General features: G+C 41.4%; 1 protein-coding gene across 5 annotated transcripts in view; it reads left to right on the top strand.

Moving 5' to 3' along the window:
• bahcc1a (BAH domain and coiled-coil containing 1a) overlaps positions 1-14,146 on the top strand; it is a 175,966-nt gene extending 161,820 nt beyond the window's left edge. For all 5 annotated transcript variants that reach the window (XM_055183741.2, XM_073856809.1, XM_073856808.1 and 2 more), the window contains 6 exons: positions 7,742-7,850; positions 7,948-8,055; positions 8,411-8,548; positions 8,753-9,960; positions 10,391-10,627; positions 10,894-14,146. In XM_055183741.2, coding sequence (XP_055039716.2) covers positions 7,742-7,850; positions 7,948-8,055; positions 8,411-8,548; positions 8,753-9,960; positions 10,391-10,627; positions 10,894-11,103 — 2,010 coding nt within the window. In that variant the 3' untranslated portion in view covers positions 11,104-14,146. The remainder of the gene's footprint in view (positions 1-7,741; positions 7,851-7,947; positions 8,056-8,410; positions 8,549-8,752; positions 9,961-10,390; positions 10,628-10,893) is intronic.
• The last annotated feature ends 8,970 nt before the right edge of the window (positions 14,147-23,116 follow it).

A 23,116-nucleotide genomic window follows, 5' to 3' on the forward strand; every position in this document is an offset into this window, starting at 1 on the left:
AGATTCTGCTCCTCACATCCACCAGACCTTGGCCTCCTTCTTCAACTGGAAGATAAATTGCCGCTGCACGAATCCAGTGTTCTCCACTCCAGAAGAAATTCACAAAAGTCCTTTGTATCCTGCAGATCAACTCATCAGGTGGCTCCAATACCACCAGTCTATGCCACAAAATAGAGGCAGCCAGGTTGTTTACCACCAGAACTCTCCCTCTGTATGAAAATTGTGGTAATAGACATTTCCATTTAGACAATCGAGCATTCACCTTTTCCAGCATTCCCTCCCAATTTTTTCCCTTAAATGTTGCATTTCCTAAAAGAACACCTAAAAATGTTAACCCCTCTCTTACCCACAGTACTCCACCAGGTAATTTTGGAGGTCCTAACCCAATAATCAGCCCTTCACTTTTTCCCCAGTTCATTTTTGCTGAAGATGCATTCTCGTATTTCCTAATAATTCCTGTTAAAATATCAACATCATTCTGACTCGTGATAAAGACTGTGATATCGTCCGCATAGGCAGATAACGATACCCTACTACTACTATTTATACCAGGAAGTAAAATTCCATTCAATTCTCTCCTTATACAACACAACAATGGCTCAATAGCAAGGCTATACAATTGTCCAGAAAATGGGCATCCCTGTCTAATACCCCTTAATACCGGTATTGGTGCACTTAATCCTCCACCAGCTTTAACCGTCACATAAACATTTGAATATAACAACTTAATATAAGATATACAATTTTCTCCAAATCCAAATTGTTTTAAAACCTTAAGAAGATACACATGTTCAACCCGATCAAATGCTTTCTCTTGATCCAAACAAAGAATACCCAGATTTAAATGATTAAATTGGTTAAAATCAATTATATCCCTTAATAAAAAGAGGTTAATGAGGTAAATCACTCAACAAATCAGAAGCACTCTCAGCATCACAGTTCTCTGCATCATATAGTTCTTTGTAAAACTTAACTGCGAACATCTTTATTTCCACAGAGTCTGACGTTATAGTCCCATCGGGCCATTGAAGATGATATATTTGTTTTTGTTGGGAGCTTTTCTTTTCAAGATTGAAAAAGAAAGATGTAGGAGCATCCATGTCTTTAATGGAACAGATTCTCGCCTGTACAATTGCTCCTTTCACTTGCTCTTGTAATAATGAGCCAAGTTCTTTCTTCTTATTATTCAACAGTTCACGCTGCCCAGTTCCATTGTTATTAAAAATAGTACTTTCCATTCTTTGAATGTCTTTCTCCAAGCTTTTTACTACAGATTTCACCTTTTGTATTATGTGAACTATAATTTTGACAAAATATTCTTATATTTACTTTCCCAACATCCCACCACTGACACATGTTTTCAAAAGAATCTTTCCGCATTTTCCATTTATTCCAAAATAATTTAAAACTATTACAAAATAAAACATCTTGTAATAATTTTACATTAAAATGCCAAAAATAATTGGGTTTTGTAGTTATCTTCATGTTTAGATCAAATAAAACCAAGTGGTGATCTGAGAACCCAACAGGTAAAATAACAGCATTCATCACCTTGTTATTCCATGTTTTATCAATATAAAATCTATCTAGTCTTGCCCCACTAACTATATTCTCAGACGCTTTAAGCCATGTACTGATATTTCTTTTCCTCCAAATATCAATCAAATTAAAATCTTTTATAATTTTTGATAATACCACACTTGACTTATTATGAGGTTCTTCCCCATTCCTATCAATTATAAAATCAACAGTGCAATTCCAATCACGTCCTATGATAACACACACCTGATCTCCAATTTTTTTAACAGCATCTTTTAATTTCATAAAAACCTCCACCCGCTCAGGACCAATATTTGGTGCATAAACATTTATAAGCACAAACACAGTTCCCTTAAATTCTATATGTATTAATAATACTCTTCCCTTTACAACTTCTTCTACAACCAAAATATTTACATTTATATTTTTTGAGAATAATATGGCAACACCAGAGCTAAAATTTGTCCCATGGCTTAGCACACATTTCCCCTCCCACCATCTATCCCATTCCAACTCATTTTCTGTATTAGAATGTGTCTCTTGTAAAAAAGCAATATCCACCTTCTTAAGTCTAAATAATTCTGACACCATTGCTAACTTACTTCCATCCCTACCCCCATTTATATTTAAGGAGCTGCTCTCAAAAACTCCATAAAAAGGGAAAAATATAAAGAGAACAGAAGTAGAGTGAAAAGACAAAGAATAGCGGACACCCTGTGTGTTTTAATCATTTTGTGAAACATTTGCCTTGCTATTCCTTAACTTCGTTAAAGTCTTCCTCAACCGAAATCTTTTCTGCTTGCTTAGAACCTCATAACTAACGTTTCTCTGTAGCAAAGTCACAGACACTATAAATTTCATTATATCTGGGAAGAAATCTTTTACTTCCACAGTCTTTCCAAACGTTGTATCTAGAAAGTTATTTATTTCTTGCAGTGTATATGTGTCCTCCATAGTTTGTGAACCAATATCTGAAATTTCAGAGAGATTATCATCATCTCCCATTTCAGAATCAGTACACATTTCACCACTGTTTGCTTTGTTGACATCATCAGTCATCCCACTACCTTCCCCCATTTCAGATGCATCATTTACATTTTGTCCAATAGAACTCTCATTTTCATCCACATCATCTTTCTGATCACTATTGTCAATCAAATCAACATTAGCAACATTCATTTCCTCTGTAATCTGATCATAATTCATTTCATCAGTATTAATCTGAACCTCATTCTTATCCTGAACATCCTCAACAGCAGCACTATGTTCAGCTACCTCGTCCTGCCTATCCTGGGCCTTATGTGGGCACGCCATCCTCTTATGCCCAATATCCCCACACTCAAAGCACTTCATGCTACCAGTATTAGCGTAAACCACATACGATTTCCCCTCGTGGTCAACTCTAAACGATACATCCAACTCTGGCTGATTTAAAAACATAAACACTTACCTCCTGAATGACATCACATGTTTTAGAGCTTCATTTCAGCATCTCAATGGAATAGTTTTAATCCCACTTGCAAACTTCCAGTACCGCGCCAACGCTGTTTCAATTTCATCATTATGAATAAAAGGAGGGACATTAGACACAGTTATATGGTTGTTGCCGTTACCAGCGGTGAAATAGTAAGAAACTCTCCACCTACCACAATTCCATCGCTTATCAACCGACTTGTCATCTCTTCCTCCTTTACAAACACCACTACCGCCTTATTCATCCTCGACGCCGAAGAAATGTTTTCATATACGATTAATTCTCTGACCTCCAGTTTCACATTCTCCACTGTCACGCCATGTGCAGGCACACACCTGATGCCGACACAGGTGACGCTACCACCTCCGCAGCCGCGGGGCGAGACGCCATCTCAATGCCGCTACAAAAGTTCCAAATAAACAAAGTCTTTGCTTTCTTAGTCGAAACAAAGTATTCCTCTTCTAGTACATTTTAATTGAAATGCAGTAGAAAAAATGAAAAGGCGCAAAAAGCTCCTACACTCCCTGTGAAACCCTCACGCACACCCCAAAGGCTCCCAGCATGCACAGAGAGAGAGAGAGAGAGAGAGAGAGAGAGAGAGAGAGAGAAAAGAATAAAGGTCTGACATCAGGTACCCAGGTCAGGGAAGCTAGAAGACAATAAACGTGTCAAAAGTATATAGCCATGGCACTCATCTCATTATATGCTCATTTAAACTATATATAATTTAATAAAATGATGTATGTTACCAGCAATACATCAAATACAACCTTACTATAGTGATTGTATTTACTAGCTGCTGACCACCTTCAAAAGTGCATAACTCACATGTAAAAATCATTAAACAATTCCATAAATGTTTCTTAGTTTAAAAAAAGCTTTTTATTTTATTAACTTTTTGTTATTGCACTTTAATTGTAAACATGTTCCAGTGTGTGTGTTAAATATTTTTTGGCCCATTTTAAATGTAAAAGAAAATGTGCCTAATAAATCTGCACACCTGAATATAAGGTGGTTATTTCTCCAGCCAGCCATCATTAACAATAATGTATTACTTATAAATGCCTTATTTACAAAATTAATAGTAGTTATTAAGATTAATTTGGTTTTGAAATTAGTAAAATATGTTGTTGATAAAAACTGTGATCAAAAGTTTGATGTAGCTACCTAATAATTCTGCCCACACTGTAATTTATTGCAGTGTAAACAGCAAACAGCCATTGGTCTATCACTTGTGTTTTTTGTGTTTTATCACTTGAGTTTTATCAAGAGGATATCTAACAACAGTGTTTTAAAAGCAGTTCTGCTTACCGCATGTCCACTCAGTTTACAGTCGTCACTTATTTTGACAGACGCACACTGACACTGCATGCTTCATAAAAAGCCCGAAAGGTTGTGATTGGGCTAGCCAAATGTCAAATAAAAAATAACCAATGGGCTGCTGATTAGGTGTCTCCTTGGCCGGTCTGTCAAAAAAAGCATCTTGCGCTAACTTTTTTGCAGTATTGCCACAGCGCCTTTTAGCGCCATTAATGAATTACATAAAAACAGAAGAAAAGAAAGCAATGGGCCACGATGCGTGATGTACAAGTCTTATGGGCTGGTCAGACAAAAATAGTGTGAGATGTATCATCCCAAAAGTACGTCGGCCCCACCAGGAAATTGCTCGGTCTGCCAGATAGCCAGTCCGCCCCTGAAAATACATAACCCCCCGCCCAACCAGACCGCGGCCCACCAGGAATCTCCCGGTAATCCCGATGGCCAGTACATGCCTGATTATCAATGATGCAAAAGTATGGATTTTGCTTTGATGAGCAAAAAATCTGTCAAAACGGCCTGACAGGTGTTTGCTGAGCCTATGGTGTTAAAATCTGGAGGAACACAGATACATCCACAGCCCTCACACCTGTACACAGCACATCTACATACAGTATATTCACTTAGCCATAGCACCTTTTCTAAATATAAAATCTCTTAGCATCTCTTCAATGTAAGTTTACCTCTCTAACTGTCATAAAATCTCAGACAGTCAAAAGCCTGATTCTGTTGTTGTGCTCACTGCTCTATGTAGGTGGCGTGCAGTATGTCAGATGGTCAGTGTTTCAGGACTCACTGTTGTGTTAACAGTATGTTGTTTGATGTTTTAAAAACTCTTTCAGATGAATGGTCAATGAATATAACATTCACATTGTATACGCAGGATTCCGAATGGCATGTTGCACACTTCGTTAGCTAGGTTTTTACCCACCTATTTTTCATAAAATACGCTAAAAAAACGCTGGATGGAAACGCCAACATGCGCATAAATTCTAAAAATGTGGATTAAAAAATGTATGTGCTCAACTGAGTCTGATAAAGTTCTTATTTGAAATATAAAACATGCGCATGAACTATAACGGAAACACCTTAACAAATAAATCACGAGATGCACATCAAAAATGTATGTGACTGCGTGTTAGACGCAAAGTCCTTTACATAATAGTGCATAACTGTTTAACAGTTTGTTGAAATTAATGGGTTGACCAAGGGTTACAATTGGGTTCTGCTTCCTGTGTTTATTTTAGTGCATTACACACACACACACACACACACACACATTTTGGTTTCCATGTTTTGTGGGGACATTCCATAGACGTAATGCATTTTATACCACACAAACTGTATATTCTATTCCCCTTACCTACCCCATTCCCTAACCCCAACCATCACAGAAAACTTTCTTGTACCATAGATTTTCAATAAACATAATTTTGTTTGATTTATAAGCTTGTTTCCTCATGGGGACATCAAAATGTCCCCACAAGGTCACAAAAACACTGGTATTCCTATCTTTGTGGGGACAATTGGTCCCCACAACGTGATAATTACCAGGTACACACACACACACAAACACACACACACACACACTAGAGATGCGCGGATGGGCTATTATTTCATCTGCAACTGCATCACAAAACTCATCATCCGTCCGCCATCCATCCGCACCAACGTTTCTGACCAGTTTTCAAAACCACACCCGCCCGCCATCCGCTGACTGGCCGATGCAAGGCGCTGCTGATGACAGCCACTGCTGATGACAGCCGCGAGACTAAAGCTCTTGAATATCAGCAGTAAACTCAGTCTCCGATCGGTGCACATATGGGACAAAAATAAATAAATAAATACCCTAAATTAAACGCACAAATTACATAGTCTGCACTGGTGTCATCCTGATTTACCACTTTGTAAAACTTATTCCAGGCAACCCTTTTCTGACCTTCTATTTCCTTTGTTTTTAATTCTCATTTTTTGAGTTTGCCACGTACCTCCTTCGCCGGCGTTGATAAGAGCTGTGTGAAAATGTGTCCTCATTTCTCAGCGCTGTTAATGATAGAACGAATGGATCCTTCACAGCCGAGGCTATCCCAAACAATTAAAACCTTTATTAAATAAAAGTGTTTTAGAAAACTTTGTCTTGTCACTGTTTTAGTATTAAAGTTATGTTTTGTGTTAATATTATTCGGTTTATGTTGCGTATATTTCTAAGGTTGATTATTTGATATACTGTTGAATAGTTTAATCTACATCAATGTGTCATATTTTCTAAAATAATAAATATTTTTCTGATTACATATTTATTTTAATAAGTCAGAAATGTCTCCGCTGTTTATTGCTGACAGGCGCGGTGGGCGCTACTGGGGGCGCGTGCAACAGGTGACGCAAATTATGGGTCCTCAGAAGGTTAGACCGTCTCATTTCAGTTCTCTTCGCGAACTTCTGAGCCTGCCACCTTGAAAGACAGAGTGCTCACCTTTTAAGGTCGCATGCTTAGAAGGACACAGCTAATAACAAGCAGTCGATCCACCACCCGCCCGAATTTAATTAAAATAGTATTTTTCGTCACTTCATCCGCCCGATCCGCGGATTATCCGCGGAGTCCGCGGCTGTAACCGCCAACCGCGCATCTCTAGTTTCCATGTTTTGTGGGGACATTCCATAGACGTAATGCATTTTATACCACACAAACTGTATATTCTATTTCCCGTACCTACCCCATTCCCTAACCCCAACCATCACACAAAACTTTCTGATACTTCACATTCTCAATAAACATCATTCTGTTTGATTTATAAGCATGTTTCCTCATGGGGACATCAATTTGTCCCCACAAGGTCACAAAAGCACTGGTATTTCTATCTTTATGGGGATCTATATTGGTCCCCACAACGTGATAATTACCAGGTACACACACACACACACACACACACACACACACACACACACACACACACACACACACACACAGATTCTTCAGCAGTTTCAGCAATTGTCTTTAATTACACTGAACTTTCACTTTTTAGAGCTTTCCAATTCTCCATGTACCTCTGACACCGATACACACACAAAAACACAAATACACACACACACACACACACACACACACACACACACACACACACACACACACACACACACACACACACTAATCCTCATCCCCATAGCGAAGCTGAAAGGGGTTTGTATCTGGGTGCTCGGTTAGACCTGCAATCACAGTTGCATCATTCACAAACTCCTCATTATTCCTCAGTGAGTTGATGTTTACAGAGCCACCACTTCCGTGCCTTTCCGTGCTGGCATGAGATAAGTGTTGATTTTATTAGGGCCTCGCTGGGATTGACTTGTGCATGTCCAAAAAACACTTGTGTTGTCGTTTACTGACAGGAGCGCTTGTGTCCATGTGTTTGTCAGGTATTGGAAGTTCGTCCTGACACCAAGACTGTGCTAACAGAGGGGACAAGAGTGTGCGCTTACTGGAGCGAACGTTCACGATGCCTTTACCCAGGATATGTACGAAGGGGTGAGAGATAATTTTCTCTTTCCCTAGATTAATTTCACATTTGTTTAACTTAACTAGAACGATGAAAGATTTCACTCAATGATTCTGATTCTGTTAGGGGATGAAGGCAAACCTGGTGGTGTTATGGTGGAGTTTGATGATGGTGACAGGGGCTGGATATCTTTCTCCAATATTCGCTTCCTTCCGCCCGGTTACCAGGTTGAATGTAGGTGCCATGTTGTTTTATATAGTTTCATGTCACTAAGATTACTCAGATTTTCTATAAATGTTATAATTATGTGAGCATTATAACACAGTGTAAATCTGTGACTGTGTAGAAAAACATTTAATTAATAGTGTTTACGGTAAGGACTATACAGTATTTTGACATGAACGTTGTTCCAGGACTAAAAAAAAGATGTCATTCAGAAACAGACAAAAAACACTGCAAGTGCCCTGTATCTGCAAAGAATTCTTAGAAGAGTAACTTCATCTTTGTCTTCTGATTGTCAGACATATAGATGTTTGTTTGTCATGCAAGTGTTTCGCAAAGTTAATGTTACATCTCTCCACTATGTTAGATGCTGAGTCAAATCATGTGCTGGTCTCTGATGGACAACCTGGCAAAAGCGGCTCCATGCAAGAAAATGCATCTCTGAGTGAGAGGACACAAGGTACAGACACATCTGAAGTTCATGAGAAGCCAGTGCGAAGACCAGGTACAGTATGTTGTATAACCTTTCTTGCTCAACAAAAAAGGTCATTTCTTATTGTGTCTGTGTAATATGTTGCCTATCATGGCAAAAATCCCCTCCTAAGTACTTCATCAATTAGGTTTTGTGAGCCTTTGTGGATTCATGACAAATCTTTCAGACATCTAGAGGTATATTCATAGACATCTGAATGTTTTTATTTGTCCCAAGGGAGGCCTAAAGGCTCAGGGCTAAAGAAGTCTATCTCAAATAATGTGCTGAAGAGTTCAGCATCTGCTTTGTCCTGGACATCAGCACCTACACCCAGGAAAAGAACGGCAGTTAACTTCTTCCAACTCAGCGGCTCAACATCAAAGAAGGTCTCAAAAGGCAGGTTGGCAGAAACGTCTCCACGATCTTCTGTCACCACGGCCACACCAGCCAAAGGGCTCTTTGGCAGTAGCTCCTTTGAGGTGGACTCATTTAGTAGCATAGCAAATGGATATTCATCTTTTGGCCGGACCTCTGGGATATCGCTGGAGGGCAAGAAAGCCTTTTATGGCCAAAAGAAAAGGATTGCAGAGCCAGGGCCTTCCCGTGGTAAAAAGGCTGAATTTCCCATCAAATTGGATCACGAAGGTGTAACATCTCCAAAAACCAAGAACAGTAAAGCTCTGTTGTTGTTGGGAGCTTCAAGTTTTGGCTCCAGTGGTGTGGCTGGAATAGCCAGGACAGAAGCATATTCACACCCGGTCCTCCTGGTCAAGAACAACGGCAGAGGCAACTGCTCCCGAGTGGAGCTTGTGCCAAAAGGGACAACAGTCCAGAGGAAGCCTTCACTGTCCTCACGCATGGATGAATATGGAGACTTAAACCTTGGCTGCCGCAGAGACTGCCACAGCTCTTACTCAGACATAGATGAAGAAGAGGAAGAGGCACAGATGAGGACAGAAAGGTCAGCACTCGCTCCAGCTTTGGGAGGTTTAACCGCCGGCAGATTTCTCTCTCGTGTCTCTGTGTCGTCGTCTTCCTCGGGTTCCTCGAGCAGCTCCACCTCAGGCTCTCTCTCCAGTTCCAGTCTGTGTTCCTCTGACAATGACTCATCGTACAGCTCAGAGGATGAAGAAAGCTCCACGTTGCTGTTGCAGAGCTGTTTGACCTCGCACCACTCTCTGCTACAGACCCCTGAACCCCCTGCCGGACCTCAGCGTCACTCGTTTGTGGCCAAAGCTGTGGCTGTGTCAGGTTCCAAAAGCGGACATGCTACCCACAGTGTTAACAGCAAGCCACCAAAGAGAAAAGAGTGTCCCAGCTCTCTCTTCAAAACCTCAAAGGACATGGTTAAGAGGCAACGACTTTTGGCAGACCAGACCAGGTCCAAACTGTCACCTGTGTTGTCATCTAGGCAGCTGTGGAAATGGTCTGGAAACCCCACGCAGGTGAGTCGCTTACTACGAATGCACCAAAAGTTTGCTCTTTTTATTTGAGCATTCAGACAAATTGAGCATCGCAACACTAAAATCAAACAGTGCCTTGAGTTTAGGGAATGACCTTTTTTTACTCTCCAGTAGTGTCTAGAAAGCATGCTTACTGGGGTTGTTCGGAAATAGTTATATTTAAGTACCATGCTCTTAAAGTACCTAGTAGGATTTTAATGATGGATATAGTTAGGAATACCATGGTATCATGGCATAATACTGTTCCTGATACCATCGCTGTACCATGGTTCCAGCACAGTACTTTACTCTTACTATTAATAAATAATAAGTCTAATGTTGTGTGCAAACTTCTGAAACTCTGTGTGTGTGTGTGTGTGTGTGTGTGTGTGTGTGTGTGTGTGTGTGTGTGTGTGTGTGTGTGTTACATCAGCGGCGTGGACTGAAGGGGAAGGCCCGGAAGCTTTTCTACAAGGCCATAATGCGGGGCAAGGACATGGTTAGGGTAGGGGACTGTGCTGTGTTCCTTTCATCCAGCCAGGCTCATTTGCCTTTAATTGGTCGCATTGAGAGTTTTTGGGAGTCATGGCAAAGCCACATGGTTGTGAAGGTCAAGTGGTTCTATCATCCTGAAGAGACCAAGCTAGATAAGAGACACAGAGATGGCCAAGTAAGTTTTCAAATTCCATATGGATTTCACATGTTTGAGGATTATGCTTGATAAATATTTGAATAATTATAATAAGATGCATAAACAAGTAATAAGGGTTTTAGGGATTGGCAAAATGTGCTGTGATGGAATCACTTGGAATCAACACATTACTAAAAGTTCCATTAGTTAACATGAACTGCCATTACTTCTACAACATTTATATATCTTAATTAATGTTTATTTCAGCATGCACATTTCAAAATCTTTTCTCTCATCCTATTCAGCATGCCCTGTACCAGTCGTGCCACGAGGATGAGAATGACGTCCAGACAATCTCTCATAAATGCCAGGTGGTCACCCATGGGGAATTTGACCGTTTGACCCGTGACAGGAAGGCTGATGGAAACTGTCATGACCTGTACTACCTGGCCGGCACCTACGACCCCACCAGCGGCCAGCTGCTTAATGCAGACAGGATGTCCTTACTTTGTTAGCACTGGGCTGTCTGTGAATACTACTGAGTTATCCATTGTTCGGGGTCCCCAAATATAGGAGCTGGGGTGCAAAGGATGTAGACTACCATCACTCGATCCACTCTGGAAGTGATAGCCTATGTGTAGATGCAGCTTGTCCATGGTCCTGATTCTCTTTTGAGATTATCTAATACACAAACTGTGGATGTAACTTCAAAACGTATTCTGATCTAAGATCACCAAAGTAAAACTCTTGGTTAGGAGAACATGGCTCTTGACTGTAAAGACTTGAGCCATGTTGATGCCAGCGGTGATGTTTGGGCTGTTCCCTACATGCCACATTCACAATTCCAGGGATATTTAAGTAGATGTAAATCTAAATATATAGTTATGTAAGTTCATTTATGTACATATAGGGATTTATCAAGCCATACACTTTAGTACCTCTTGACATCCGTTCTTATTCAGGTGTATTTTACAGGTCACTTTGTGTGTGTGCATAGTTTTTTGTCATTGTTGTTTATATGTATATACAAATCTATTTTATATAAGTGTATTGTACAGGGCTTAACATGTTTGATTTATTTTTGTATAAGTAGATGATATTGTAGTTGTCTATGAGATCATGTTGGACTGAAGATATTTGCATTGCACTGCACATGGCCTGCTGATATAGTGAGCGAGAGATCGAGAGAGAAGTGCAAGAGATTTTTTGTTACACAGGGGCACATCCTTCTGTCAGATGCACTTTTTAGAGTATTTCTTCCTCAAATGTCTTACTCTCTTACTCTTATTCATTGTTGCCTAGGTTTGCAGACTCGAAACATTTCATTTGAAATCCAAGGATGGTGATGTTTTAAATTCGTTCCACAAAATCATTATTGTTATCAGTGTTTAGATTGAATCAGGGTTTGATCTAGATATAGGTGAATGACACGAAGAAATGTGTGGGTCACATTTCACCCCAAAAGCAAAAATAGGTAATGTTTCCCCACATTACTGTAATAAGAGAGTGGAAGGGAAGAAATGGCACAATGCAAATCTCGTGTTGATCCTAAAAATCGTGCTTGTTATCTTGTTGGAAAACATGCCAAAATATACATTTTTAAATAGTTACCCAAAACACTACTGTACCCGATGCATTATTTTTTTTTGTTAAATGCATCCTGCACTGTATTTATATATTGCTTTAATGTTTTGGCCATTTGAATTTTTTTAATAGCAGCACCCTTAAAAGTGTTTTTTGGTAAATGAGCCCTGAACGTTTTGTCTTAATAAAACACACTAAAAACAAAAGATGATAGATTAGTTGGCATACAGTCAAACTGTATTTCTTACTGTTAAGAGACAATCATGTCAACTCTTTTAATGGCTCACACAATCACAGCATTGTTTTGTTGTGCCAAAAATTGTCTTCATTTCTTATTATGCAATCTTCACTGTATTGTACAAGTGTTATAGTTTAATTTGTGCTAGTGTTTTGTCATAAGTGTTTATTTATTGTCAGTGTTACTGTTTAACACACAAAAAAAACTCACCAGGGGGGACATGTCTTTTATTAAGACATAATTCACTGCAGTCACGTCATAGAAAGTTGCTCTGTGGCTTGAGCTACAGTCAGACCTTCACACCTCTCAGCACTTGGATGGGCCGGCCCTGTCGGGGGAAATGCTGTCTTTCACTGACCCACCCCCTATTTTAGATTTACAGATGGACTTCCAAAATGTCTCCTTTGCCTTGTTTGACTTGAAATTTGCTTTAACGTAATGTGCATATTTTGTCTAAAAGAAAAGCATGTGCACTTACAGTATGTTTGGAATAGTCTACTATTTTTTACTATTAATAAAGTACATATACTGTGCAGATCTTCTGTAATATAGAAGACCAAGATGACCTGCTGCATTTGCCACAATACTGTATTAAACAATGCAATGCGTGCTACTTGATTTAACATATCCAGTGTGTTAAAAGAACTAGATTTACATTTATTCATTTAGTAGGCATTTCTATCCATACAATCAAGAGAGCATTTACAGTCATTTCTATACAAAACTGAATTCAACACTAGTGTTTGATCACCTGCTAAATATTACAGTAATTGAACTATTATATGTAAAACAGTATTTACTGTGCAGTATTTACCAAGTAATCAGCTAGAATATAGCATAACATTCCGAACAAAGCCCGTGTTTATGATGCGTTAGCAGTTTAACGTTGTATCTACCAGGATGATGTTTGATCTGTTAGGACATAATTAGGTTTAGTTATTTCTTAAACACTTTGTCTAAGGAAGGATTAGATTAGAGCTGTGTGTGTGTGTGCGCGCATGCGTGCGTGTGTGTGTGTGCCTTTTGTATTTTGCCTTTTACGTTTGATTGTTTTGACACAGGAGGGCACTGGATAGGGTCATGTGTGTACTTGGCATAAGTTAAGCACGCATATATTCTGTCTGTAACTCTGATGTTTAAACACAGATTCGGAATTGTTATTGGTTCAAGAATCAGTTGACTAAAGTCTTTTAGTAGAGAAGGAGAGAAGGCTGATTAGATCCTATATGAAGGTCAGAGAGGGTCTGTGGGTATTCAGGTCAATAAGAACAGGTGAATGCCCATGGCAAAGGTGCAATACTACTTTGGCTAAATATTCAAATAGCACTCAGCATTTTTAAGCTTTTTACAAAAGCTGATGGGTAATAAGAAGCGATAAGGAGGACGCAGGATCGTCTGTCCTATTAATCAACTTAATAAAGTGTTGTTTTGCTTTTTATGTAAGAAAGTCGCAAGGTCTGTATTTACTATTTTGCTTGTCCAAGAATCTATCAGATGTTCTAACGTTGTTCATGAAAAACTGTGTATCTTTATATGTTTATTTTGTTTAACTGAGTACTTTCTTACTTTCTTTCTTTGCTTTAAAAATGTTTTAAAGAATGTAAATCTGTAAAGTAAGGTTTGATTTTGAGGTAAACATTTTCCAAAAAAAAAAAAATTAATATCAACTGTAAACGTGGTTTAGTATTCAATTTTTTTATAGAGGACTTGTGAATAAATTTATTGGCATATGTCTATCGGTTTGTCTATCTGTCTACACACACACACACACACACACACACACACACACACACACACACACACACACACACACACACACACACACACACACTAGTACTGCACATTTTGCATGTTTGCCTTTTGTGACACACCTCATTCAGTTACCTTACACCCAGTTCAGGTTCTGCAGTCTCTACTAATGAGCTGAAGATTTAAACCAGATGTGTCTAATGAGGGATACATGCAAATTGTGCAGTACTAGTGGTCCTCCAGGACAGGTTTGAAAACCCCTTGGATAGATTATGTGTACCCTAAACCGAAGCAAAAATGGTTTAAAAAGAAGAAAAAGCAGTTGAGTAACCAATCTGTGAGAATGCCACAGAAAAGAAAGTCCGTGGCAGGGCCACGGAAAAATGCAGAGGTCCGTTAGAATGCCATGGAAAAGAGCAAAAAATTCGGACAATCCCACAGAACTTTGTGAGATCACGTTGGACTTTCTGTAACAGAAAATTACATCCTAACCCAACTCTTACCCTAACGTCAGGCGACAATTGTTTAAAAATCCGTGAAAATTTTTTATAAATCAATAATCAAAGTGACATCCTAACCCAAACCCAAAATCTTACCCCAAACCGACATAAAAATAGTTTAAAAATAGTAAAAACAAATCAGTAACCAATACGTGAAACTGACACGAAAAAGAAAGTCCATGGTACTGACAGAAAAATGCAGAGATTTGTGACAATGACACAGATAAATGAGCAAAATATTCTGTGACTATACCACAGAACTTTGTGAGATCATGTTGGTTAGATACTAATAACGCCACCGACACTCTTACATCCTGCTTAGACAGTTTATGCCCTCTGACATCGGACCGGCTATGGACCTTTGGCTATCTGAGGTTCTCTGTGAACATCGCTCCAGACTCAGACTGCAGAGAGGAAGTTGCGCAGATCAAAAGACCCTGCTGACCTCTGTCCCTTCCAGTCTCTTCTTGCCTCCTTCTCCATGGTTGTCTTCTCTGCTAAGACCCAATACTATCACTCAAAAATAAACAGCTCATCTGACTCTTGCACTTTCTTCAAAACCTTCTCTACTCTTCTTTGTCCGCTTGCCCCCCACCTTCATCTGACTTAACAGCTGATTATTTTGCTTCCTTTTTTGTGAAGGAAACGGATACTATCAGCAGTCAGTTCTTCTAATCGCTGCTTCTTGCACATGCTCAAACCTCTGAGGCATGCTCACTTCCCTCCTTCTCTCTTCTATCTGAAGCGGATGTTTCCAAGGTCTTCGCTTCTAACATCTGACTACCTGCCCGCTAGATCCCATACCCACCCATCTCCAACCCAATTCATCTCTTTCCACTGGTACCTTCCCTGCAGCATTTAGAGAGGCTCAGATAACCCCACTGCTGATAAAACCCACACTCTATCCTGCCATGGAACTACAGACCCGTTTCTCTTCTTCCATTCATTGCCAAGACTCTTGAACGTGTGATGTTTGACCAGCTCTCCTCTTTCTTCCCAGAAAATAACCTCCTGGATAGCAATCCTCCTGTCATCCCTCATGGCAATGGTCGTCTCTGACACAGAGCTTCTATGGTTCAAGTCGTACCTCTCAGGTAGGTCATTCAGGGTATCCTGGAGAGGTGACGTCTCCAAACCCCAATGTCTTTATACTAGGGTGCCTCAAGGCTCTGTTCTTGGGCCACTGCTCTTTTCAATATACATGACATCCCTGGGTTCTGTCATTCGAAAACATGGCTTTTCCTACCACTGCTATGCGGCTGACACTCAGGTTCACTTGTCATTCCACCTGTTGACCCCATGGTTTATGCCTCCATCTCAGCATGCCTGAGGGACATCTCACTCTGGATAAAGGATCAGCATCTCCAGCTTAACCTTGCAAAGATGGAACTGCTTGTCATATTATCGGAACCAAAGATTCATATCACCTTTTCATTCAGCTAGGTTCCTCGACCATCTTGCCTTCCAGGACAGCCAGAAACCTGGGAGTGGTCATTGATGATCAGCTTAGCTTCACGGAGCATGTTGCCAGCACCGCCCGCCTTTGTAAATTAATTCTCTACAGTATTAGGAAAATCAGAACTTTCCTAAATGAACATGCTACGCAGGTCCTAATCCAACCTCTTGTCCTGTCCAGGCTGGACTACTGCAATGCGCTACTGGCTGGACTTCGAGCCTGCAAAACCAAACCCCTACAGATGATCCAGAACGCAGCAACAAGAGTGGTCTTTAATGAGCCAAAGAGGGTGCACGTCTCTCCTCTCTTTGTCAAGTTACAATGGCTCCCTATAGCAGCTCACATTAAATTTGCATCAAAAGCTCTGCTCCTGGCCTTTAAAACCACCACTGGGTCAGCACCAGCACCCCCTTACCTTCGCGTGCTTATACAGCCTTACGTACCCTCTCGATCCCTGCACTCTGTCACCGAGCGATGGGTTGTGGTGACATTTCAAAAAAGGGGAAAAACATTAACGTGTTTCTTCTTTGAAGCTGTTCAACAACTGTGGAATGATCACGGTCATGACACGATCTGCTGACTCTGTAGCTGTCTTTAAGTATTGGCTAAAACCCATCTCTTCCGCCATTACCTCACTTCCTAATATAGGACTTACTATCTTTCTCTTTTCCTTTTTCTTAATCTCTATCTGTACATTCTTACAAAAATACCTAACCAACCCTTGGGTATGCATACAGTGTTAGACCTGATGAGACGATTTCCACTTATGTATTGCTATTTATGTGTTGCTATAATTGCTTCTATTGTTTACCTCATTTGTAAGTCGCTTTGGACAAAAGCATCATTGTCAGTTCAGCTTTATGCTGCTTAAGATTTCAACACTGAACTAATCACATTTTTCCAGACCGAATTATATTTACTATGTGTCGAAATTGTCATAAATTTCACCCTATAAAATCAAAGTCTGTGTTTTTTAACTCATGTCTGACCATCTGACTTTGTTCATGTAGTTCAGTGGTAGACAGTGTTGGCAGTGTTACTTTAAAAAAGTAATTAGTTATAAGTACTAGTTACTTCTCAAAAATAGTAACTGGGTTAGTAACTGTGTTACATCATTGTAAAAGTAACTAATTACCAGGCAAAGTAACTATTGCGTTACTTCAAATATTTAAAATAAATTGGATGCCGGGGGAAACAATAATTTATTTGATTACTTGTTACAGTAAAAATAACACCGTGAGTAACGCTATTTACTTAAAACGCCATTATTCCCATCACTGGTTGTAGAGCATTATTTTGGCAGTACAAAGTTGTGGGTTTAAACCAAAAAAACTAAAATACTAATAAAATGTATTCAAGTTGCTTTGGATATAAGTGTTTGCCAAATGCATTAATTCAAATCTATGGATTGTGCTTGTGGGAAAACCTTTCAAATGGATTAAAATACTCATGATTGTCCAGGACTGATAATAATATGATAATAAACATTGCACACTTTCTCATATATAACACATTTCATGTCGTAAAAATACTTTTTTAATCTTCCAAGCACAAAAATCAAATCAAACACATGTATGTATTTATTTTTCAGATGTTAGTTTGTATTATTCAGTACAGTTTTTGTTAAAAGTTGATTAATAGTGATACAGAGTTAAACACTGACATCTGCTGGCCAATCGCAGCTTCACTAGTTAGGGTGCCCATTCAGTCTTAATCATTAGTAGTAAACAAACTTGTCTTGCTGTCCATGAAGGGAGCTCTGAACCTGAGCTCTGAACCTTCAAAGAGAGCAAACCTGAGGCTGGGACCCAAGTTTTACTGGAGGGCACCGGTCCTGACTATTTTAGTTTCAACCCTACTTCAATATAGCTCCCTCTATTTTTTAGGTGCCCTAAACAACTTGATTAGGAGGTTTAGGTGTATTTGTTTGGGGCTGGAGCTGAAATATGCAGGACAGGTGCCCTCCAGGAACAGGGGTAGGGACACATCATATCAAAATCATTGTCATTGTGAGTCAATAACTGGACAAAACATTTTTTGTGTCATTCACCAATAACTTTTTATGACCCACCTTATCACGACTCAGTTTGAAGACCCCAGCAGTAGACTGTAGGTTCTTAGTACTGTATGATGGGATTCTTGACAGAGGTCAAGCTTGATATGTTTATCTTGTTTACTAGGTACTGTTTGCCAGTCTAAGCTACAGGGTAAAGGTTTGCATTGTAATACAGCTTTACAAATTCATTTAAACATAATTGAAGGAATCATTTGCATTTTTATAATGGACAAATTGGCTGGGTTGCAGAGACTAATTTGACTATTTAGGATTTGTTTATTCATAGGTTCTCCAAAATATTCAGATTTCTGTGGGTCTATATGGGTTTTTCACACTGAATGTGGTTGTACAGTAAAGTTACCAGATGTCCCAGTCCCGTTTTTTGGTGTTCTGTCCTGATGAAAACATTCAAAAAGGTTTTCTTCAAAGAATTGTTTAATTCATAAATATAACAAATAAGATTTTGATTATATTTGACCATTGAACTAGGAAATGACCCCGCTTTCTGGTCACCTTTTTGTGCAGTATTATTAGGGTGGCCATTCGTGCCAGTTCCGCCGGACACGTCCCGAACATGTTTTCGGGTTCGTTCTCCGGAAGTCGCGTTGGTCGACCGCATACGTCATCAAGGTTTAATATTTCGGGTTTAATTTCAGAAAAGCAACTGTTACATTTCAAGGGTAAGAATGAATCTACAATGATTGTATGTCTTAAAAAAAAAAAAATCTTAATTGTCTAATGTATTTTAACTGAAATGTGAGAACCTCGATGAAGTATGCGGTCGAGCAACGCGACTTCCGGAGAACGAACCCGAAAACATGTTCGGTACGTGTCCGGCGGAACTGGCATGAATGGCCACCCTAAGTATTATTGGATTATCAAGGGAATATTCCACAAATAAAGATAGATACAGTTAGATATGTTTAATAAACTATTATTATAAACTGTAAAATCTGCCGCATTTTGCATCCACATGGTTTCACCCATTATAAAATAACATTATCTAGATCTTTTCCACAACATAACAGAAACACAAGTAAAAAAATGTCTGCCCATAAAGTTCACCTTTGTAAATCCAAAAATGAGGGGGGTTTAGCCGTTCATGATTTTCGTCTTTATTATTGGGCCACTCATTTACAAGTTTTTGCATTATGGTTGGAACAGTCATTTGGGTATTTGAACAGTCAAGGACCTTTATCTTGATGGGGCTTTAGCTTCCTTTATGCAACTACAACAGAAATATAATCTCCCCAAAAAAAAATTTTTCAAATTTTTACAAGTAAGGAATTACTTGCGTACATATAAAGTTCCCCTAGACGAGGTCCCGCCCTCAGTCATTGATGATTGTCTTATACAGTTCAGAGGAAACAAATGTCAGCTATCTTTAATATATGGAAGATTACTAGCAGCTACTTCCCCTTATACAAAGTTGTTCAGAGAGGAATGGGAGCGAGAGATTGGAGTTGGAATGTCTGAGGAGGTTTGGCAGAGTGGCTTGGAGGATATTGATAAACAATCAGTCAACACTAGACTATGCCTTATTTAATTTAAGCTTCTACATAGATTACACTTCTCTAAAAAGAAATTACATAAGATTTTCCCCAATATCTCTCCTATCTGTGATAAATGTAAATCAGAGGAAGCTAATCTGGCTCATAGTTTTATTTTCTGTCATAAAATACAGAGATTCTGGTGTGAGGTATTTAAAGTGCTTTCAGATATTCTTAGTTTCACATTTGGTGCGATTGCCTGGTCCGAACCCGAGTTCGATTGCTCCCCCCTCCCCATGCCCCCATGGACTGTGTTCACATATTATTTTTGCATCCGAACCGCGGTACGCTTGCATCATCAAACTGCAGCCGGCACATTCTCATGTTGCTTGGCAACCGCTGTAAACGAGAAGACGACAAGCGAGATTGACGAACTGCAAGCAGAGAGATGATTTCTGAATGCCTCCGCAAAAATTGATGTCAGCGGACAGCCCGTTGTCATCGAAACGACTTTAGTATGTTTGCGGCAGACAGACGCATGTGCGTTTCTGTATTATTTCTTTGAAAACAAAACCAAAGGTTTAAAAAAATAAGAACAAAAGTCAAGCAAGCATTCTAAAAGAGTGATTCGGAGAGCTTTGTGCCTTGTTAAAGGCAGCCACTCTCTCGTATATCCGGAGCTCAGCGTCCTTTTCAGGATGGCTTTTCGTCCGTGCGATCTTGGGTGCGGAAAGTATATGGGTCCGAAGGAGATCACGAGCGTTGTCTCTCATGCTTGGGCATCGCAAGCGACCTGCATCGCGCACTCCAGCACCGGCTGCCCCGTCTGCTCCTCGCCGAGGGCGCCCTGCGGCGGCTGCCTACACCCCCCCCCCCGCTAGAACATCTTCCAAGCCACGGAGGGGGAACAGCCGTCGGCAGCCAGACCCACCAGCTTCCCGTGGCAAACGGAAGACGAAGCGGCCCTGAGACGGGCGACCTGGATTTGGATGGGATCACTCTACGGGAGACGGTGGCACCGGTAGAGGGCCGGGTGGAGAATCTTTGGTTTCGTTTTGTTTCTGTTCCGCCGGCTTCTCAGCCGGCACCCACAAAACCACAAAAAGAGTGCATTCCTATTCCTTCTCCAGGTCTCCTGAGGATCGAGAGAGACGTGAGCGGGCATTCACATGCTCATCCTCCCTCTCCTCCATCGCCAGTGGGTGTCCTGAGGAGTCCGAGCTCTCCGCTGAGGAGACCAGACCACCAGCACCATCGCCCTCAGCGGGCTCAGGTCAGTGTCACACACACACACATACTGTAGATGTTTATGCTGTCACAGCAGACGCACCGGCAGTCCCACCTGTCTCGCTTCGCTGCCCCACCACGGGTACACCGGTAGTGCCGTTAATTCCCCTCGTGCGGTCCCTGGGGGCTTGGCTTCAGATTCCAAGCCCGTCTCGTTGGGATTTACGCACGATCCGCCTCGGTTACGAAATACAATTCAATCGGCACACACCCAAATTCTCGGGCATTCGTTTCACCACGGTGAAAGCGTCCGATGCACATGTACTGCATGCAGAGGTCGAAGTCCTGCTGGCGAAGGACGCGATCAAGCCGGTCCATCGAACCGAGATGAGGTCAGGCTTTTACAGCCCGTATTTCATAGTACCCAAGAAAGGCGGTGGGTTACGACCGATCTTGGATTTGCGCGTTCTGAACAAATCTATTCAGAAGAGGTCTTTCAGAATGATAACACGGAAGCAAATATTCAATTCAATTCGCCCCCAAGATTGGTTTGCAGCAATAGACCTGAAAGACGCGTACTTTCATGTGTCCATTCTCCCTCGTCACAGACCGTTTCTCCGGTTTGCGTTCGAAGGTCGGGCATATCAGTACAAAGTTTTACCGTTCGGGCTGTCTCTCTCTCCCCGTGTGATCACAAAAGTAATGGAGGCGGTGTTAAAGCCCCTCAGAGAGAGCGATGTTCGCATATTGGCTTAGCTCGACGATTGGCTTATAATAGCGCATTCTCGGTGGACGCTTTGCGAGCACAGAGATTTAACGCTTCGGCATCTCGCCCGTTTGGGTCTTCGGGTCAACTGGGAAAAGAGCAAATTCTGTCCCACCCAGAGGATCTCTTTTCTCGGTATGGAACTGGACTCGATCGATTTATCGGCGCGTTTGACAGAAGAGCGCGTCCAGTCAATTCTGACTTGCCTCGGTTCATTTCGAGGGAAGAATGCGGTCCCGCTGAAACAATTTCAGAAGCTCTTGGGGCATATGGCAGCAGCCGCGGCTGTGACACCGCTCGGGCTGCTCCATATGAGACCGCTTCAGTGTTGGCTTCACGATCGAGTCCCAAGGAGAGCGTGGCGCGCCGGCATCCATCGTGTAACCATTACACCTGCGTGTCGCCTAACATTCCCCCCGTGGTCAGACCCCGCGTTTCTCAGGGCCGGTGTGTCCATGAGACAGGTCTCTCGGCATGCTGTTGTCAACACAGATGCGTCCGACACGGGCTGGGGAGCCACGTACGACGAGCTTACAGCTTCGGGGGTGTGGACAGCACCCCAGTTGCATTGGCACATCAATTGCCACGAGTTGTGGGCTGTATATCTGGGACTTGTATGCTTCGCTACGGAGCTGCAAGGGAAGGATGTACTAGTACGCTCCGACAACACTGCAACCGTTGCGTTCATCAACCGTCAAGGCGGTTTGCGCTCCCGTCACCTGTCGCATCTCGCTCGTCATCTCCTCCTTTGGAGTCAGAAGCAACTGAGGTTCCTTCGTGCCATTTACATACCGGGTTCGCTCAATACAGCGGCAGACGCGCTTTCGCGAGCTGCGCACCTCAGCAAATGGCGACTTCACCCCCAGACGGTTCAGCTTATTTGGAAGAAGTTCGGTCGTGAGCAGATAGATCAGTTTGCGTTGCCGGACGATACCCACTGTCGCCTGTTTTATTCACTAACCGAGGGCAGCCTTGGCGTGGATGCGTTAGCACACAGCTGGCCGCGGGGGATGCGCAAATACGCATTCCCCCAGTGAGCTTAATAGCACAGACACTGTGCAAAGTCAGGCAGGACGAGGAGAGCCTTTTACTGATCGCCCCATACTGGACGACCAGGAATTGGTTTTCAGAACTAATGCTCCTCGCGACAGCCCCTCCCTGGCGGATTCCCCTGAGGAAGGATCTTCTTTCTCAAGGAGGGGGCACATTATGGCACCCCCGCCCCGAACTGTGGGATCTCCATGTATGGTCGTTGAGCGCGCGCAAGGTTTAGGTGATTTATCGCAAGCGGTATCTAACACCATCGACGCGGCACGAGCACCGTCCACAAGACGGGCTTACGCGTTTAAAGGGAACCTTTTCGTCACCTGGTGCTCTTTGCAACACGAGGACCCCAGAGAATGCCCTATTAACATTGTGCTTTTATATCTTCAATATAGGTTAGATGGTAGGCTGTCACCCT

Source organism: Misgurnus anguillicaudatus, chromosome 19 (genome assembly GCF_027580225.2).
Source record: "Misgurnus anguillicaudatus chromosome 19, ASM2758022v2, whole genome shotgun sequence".
Taxonomy (NCBI): Eukaryota; Metazoa; Chordata; class Actinopteri; order Cypriniformes; family Cobitidae; genus Misgurnus; species Misgurnus anguillicaudatus.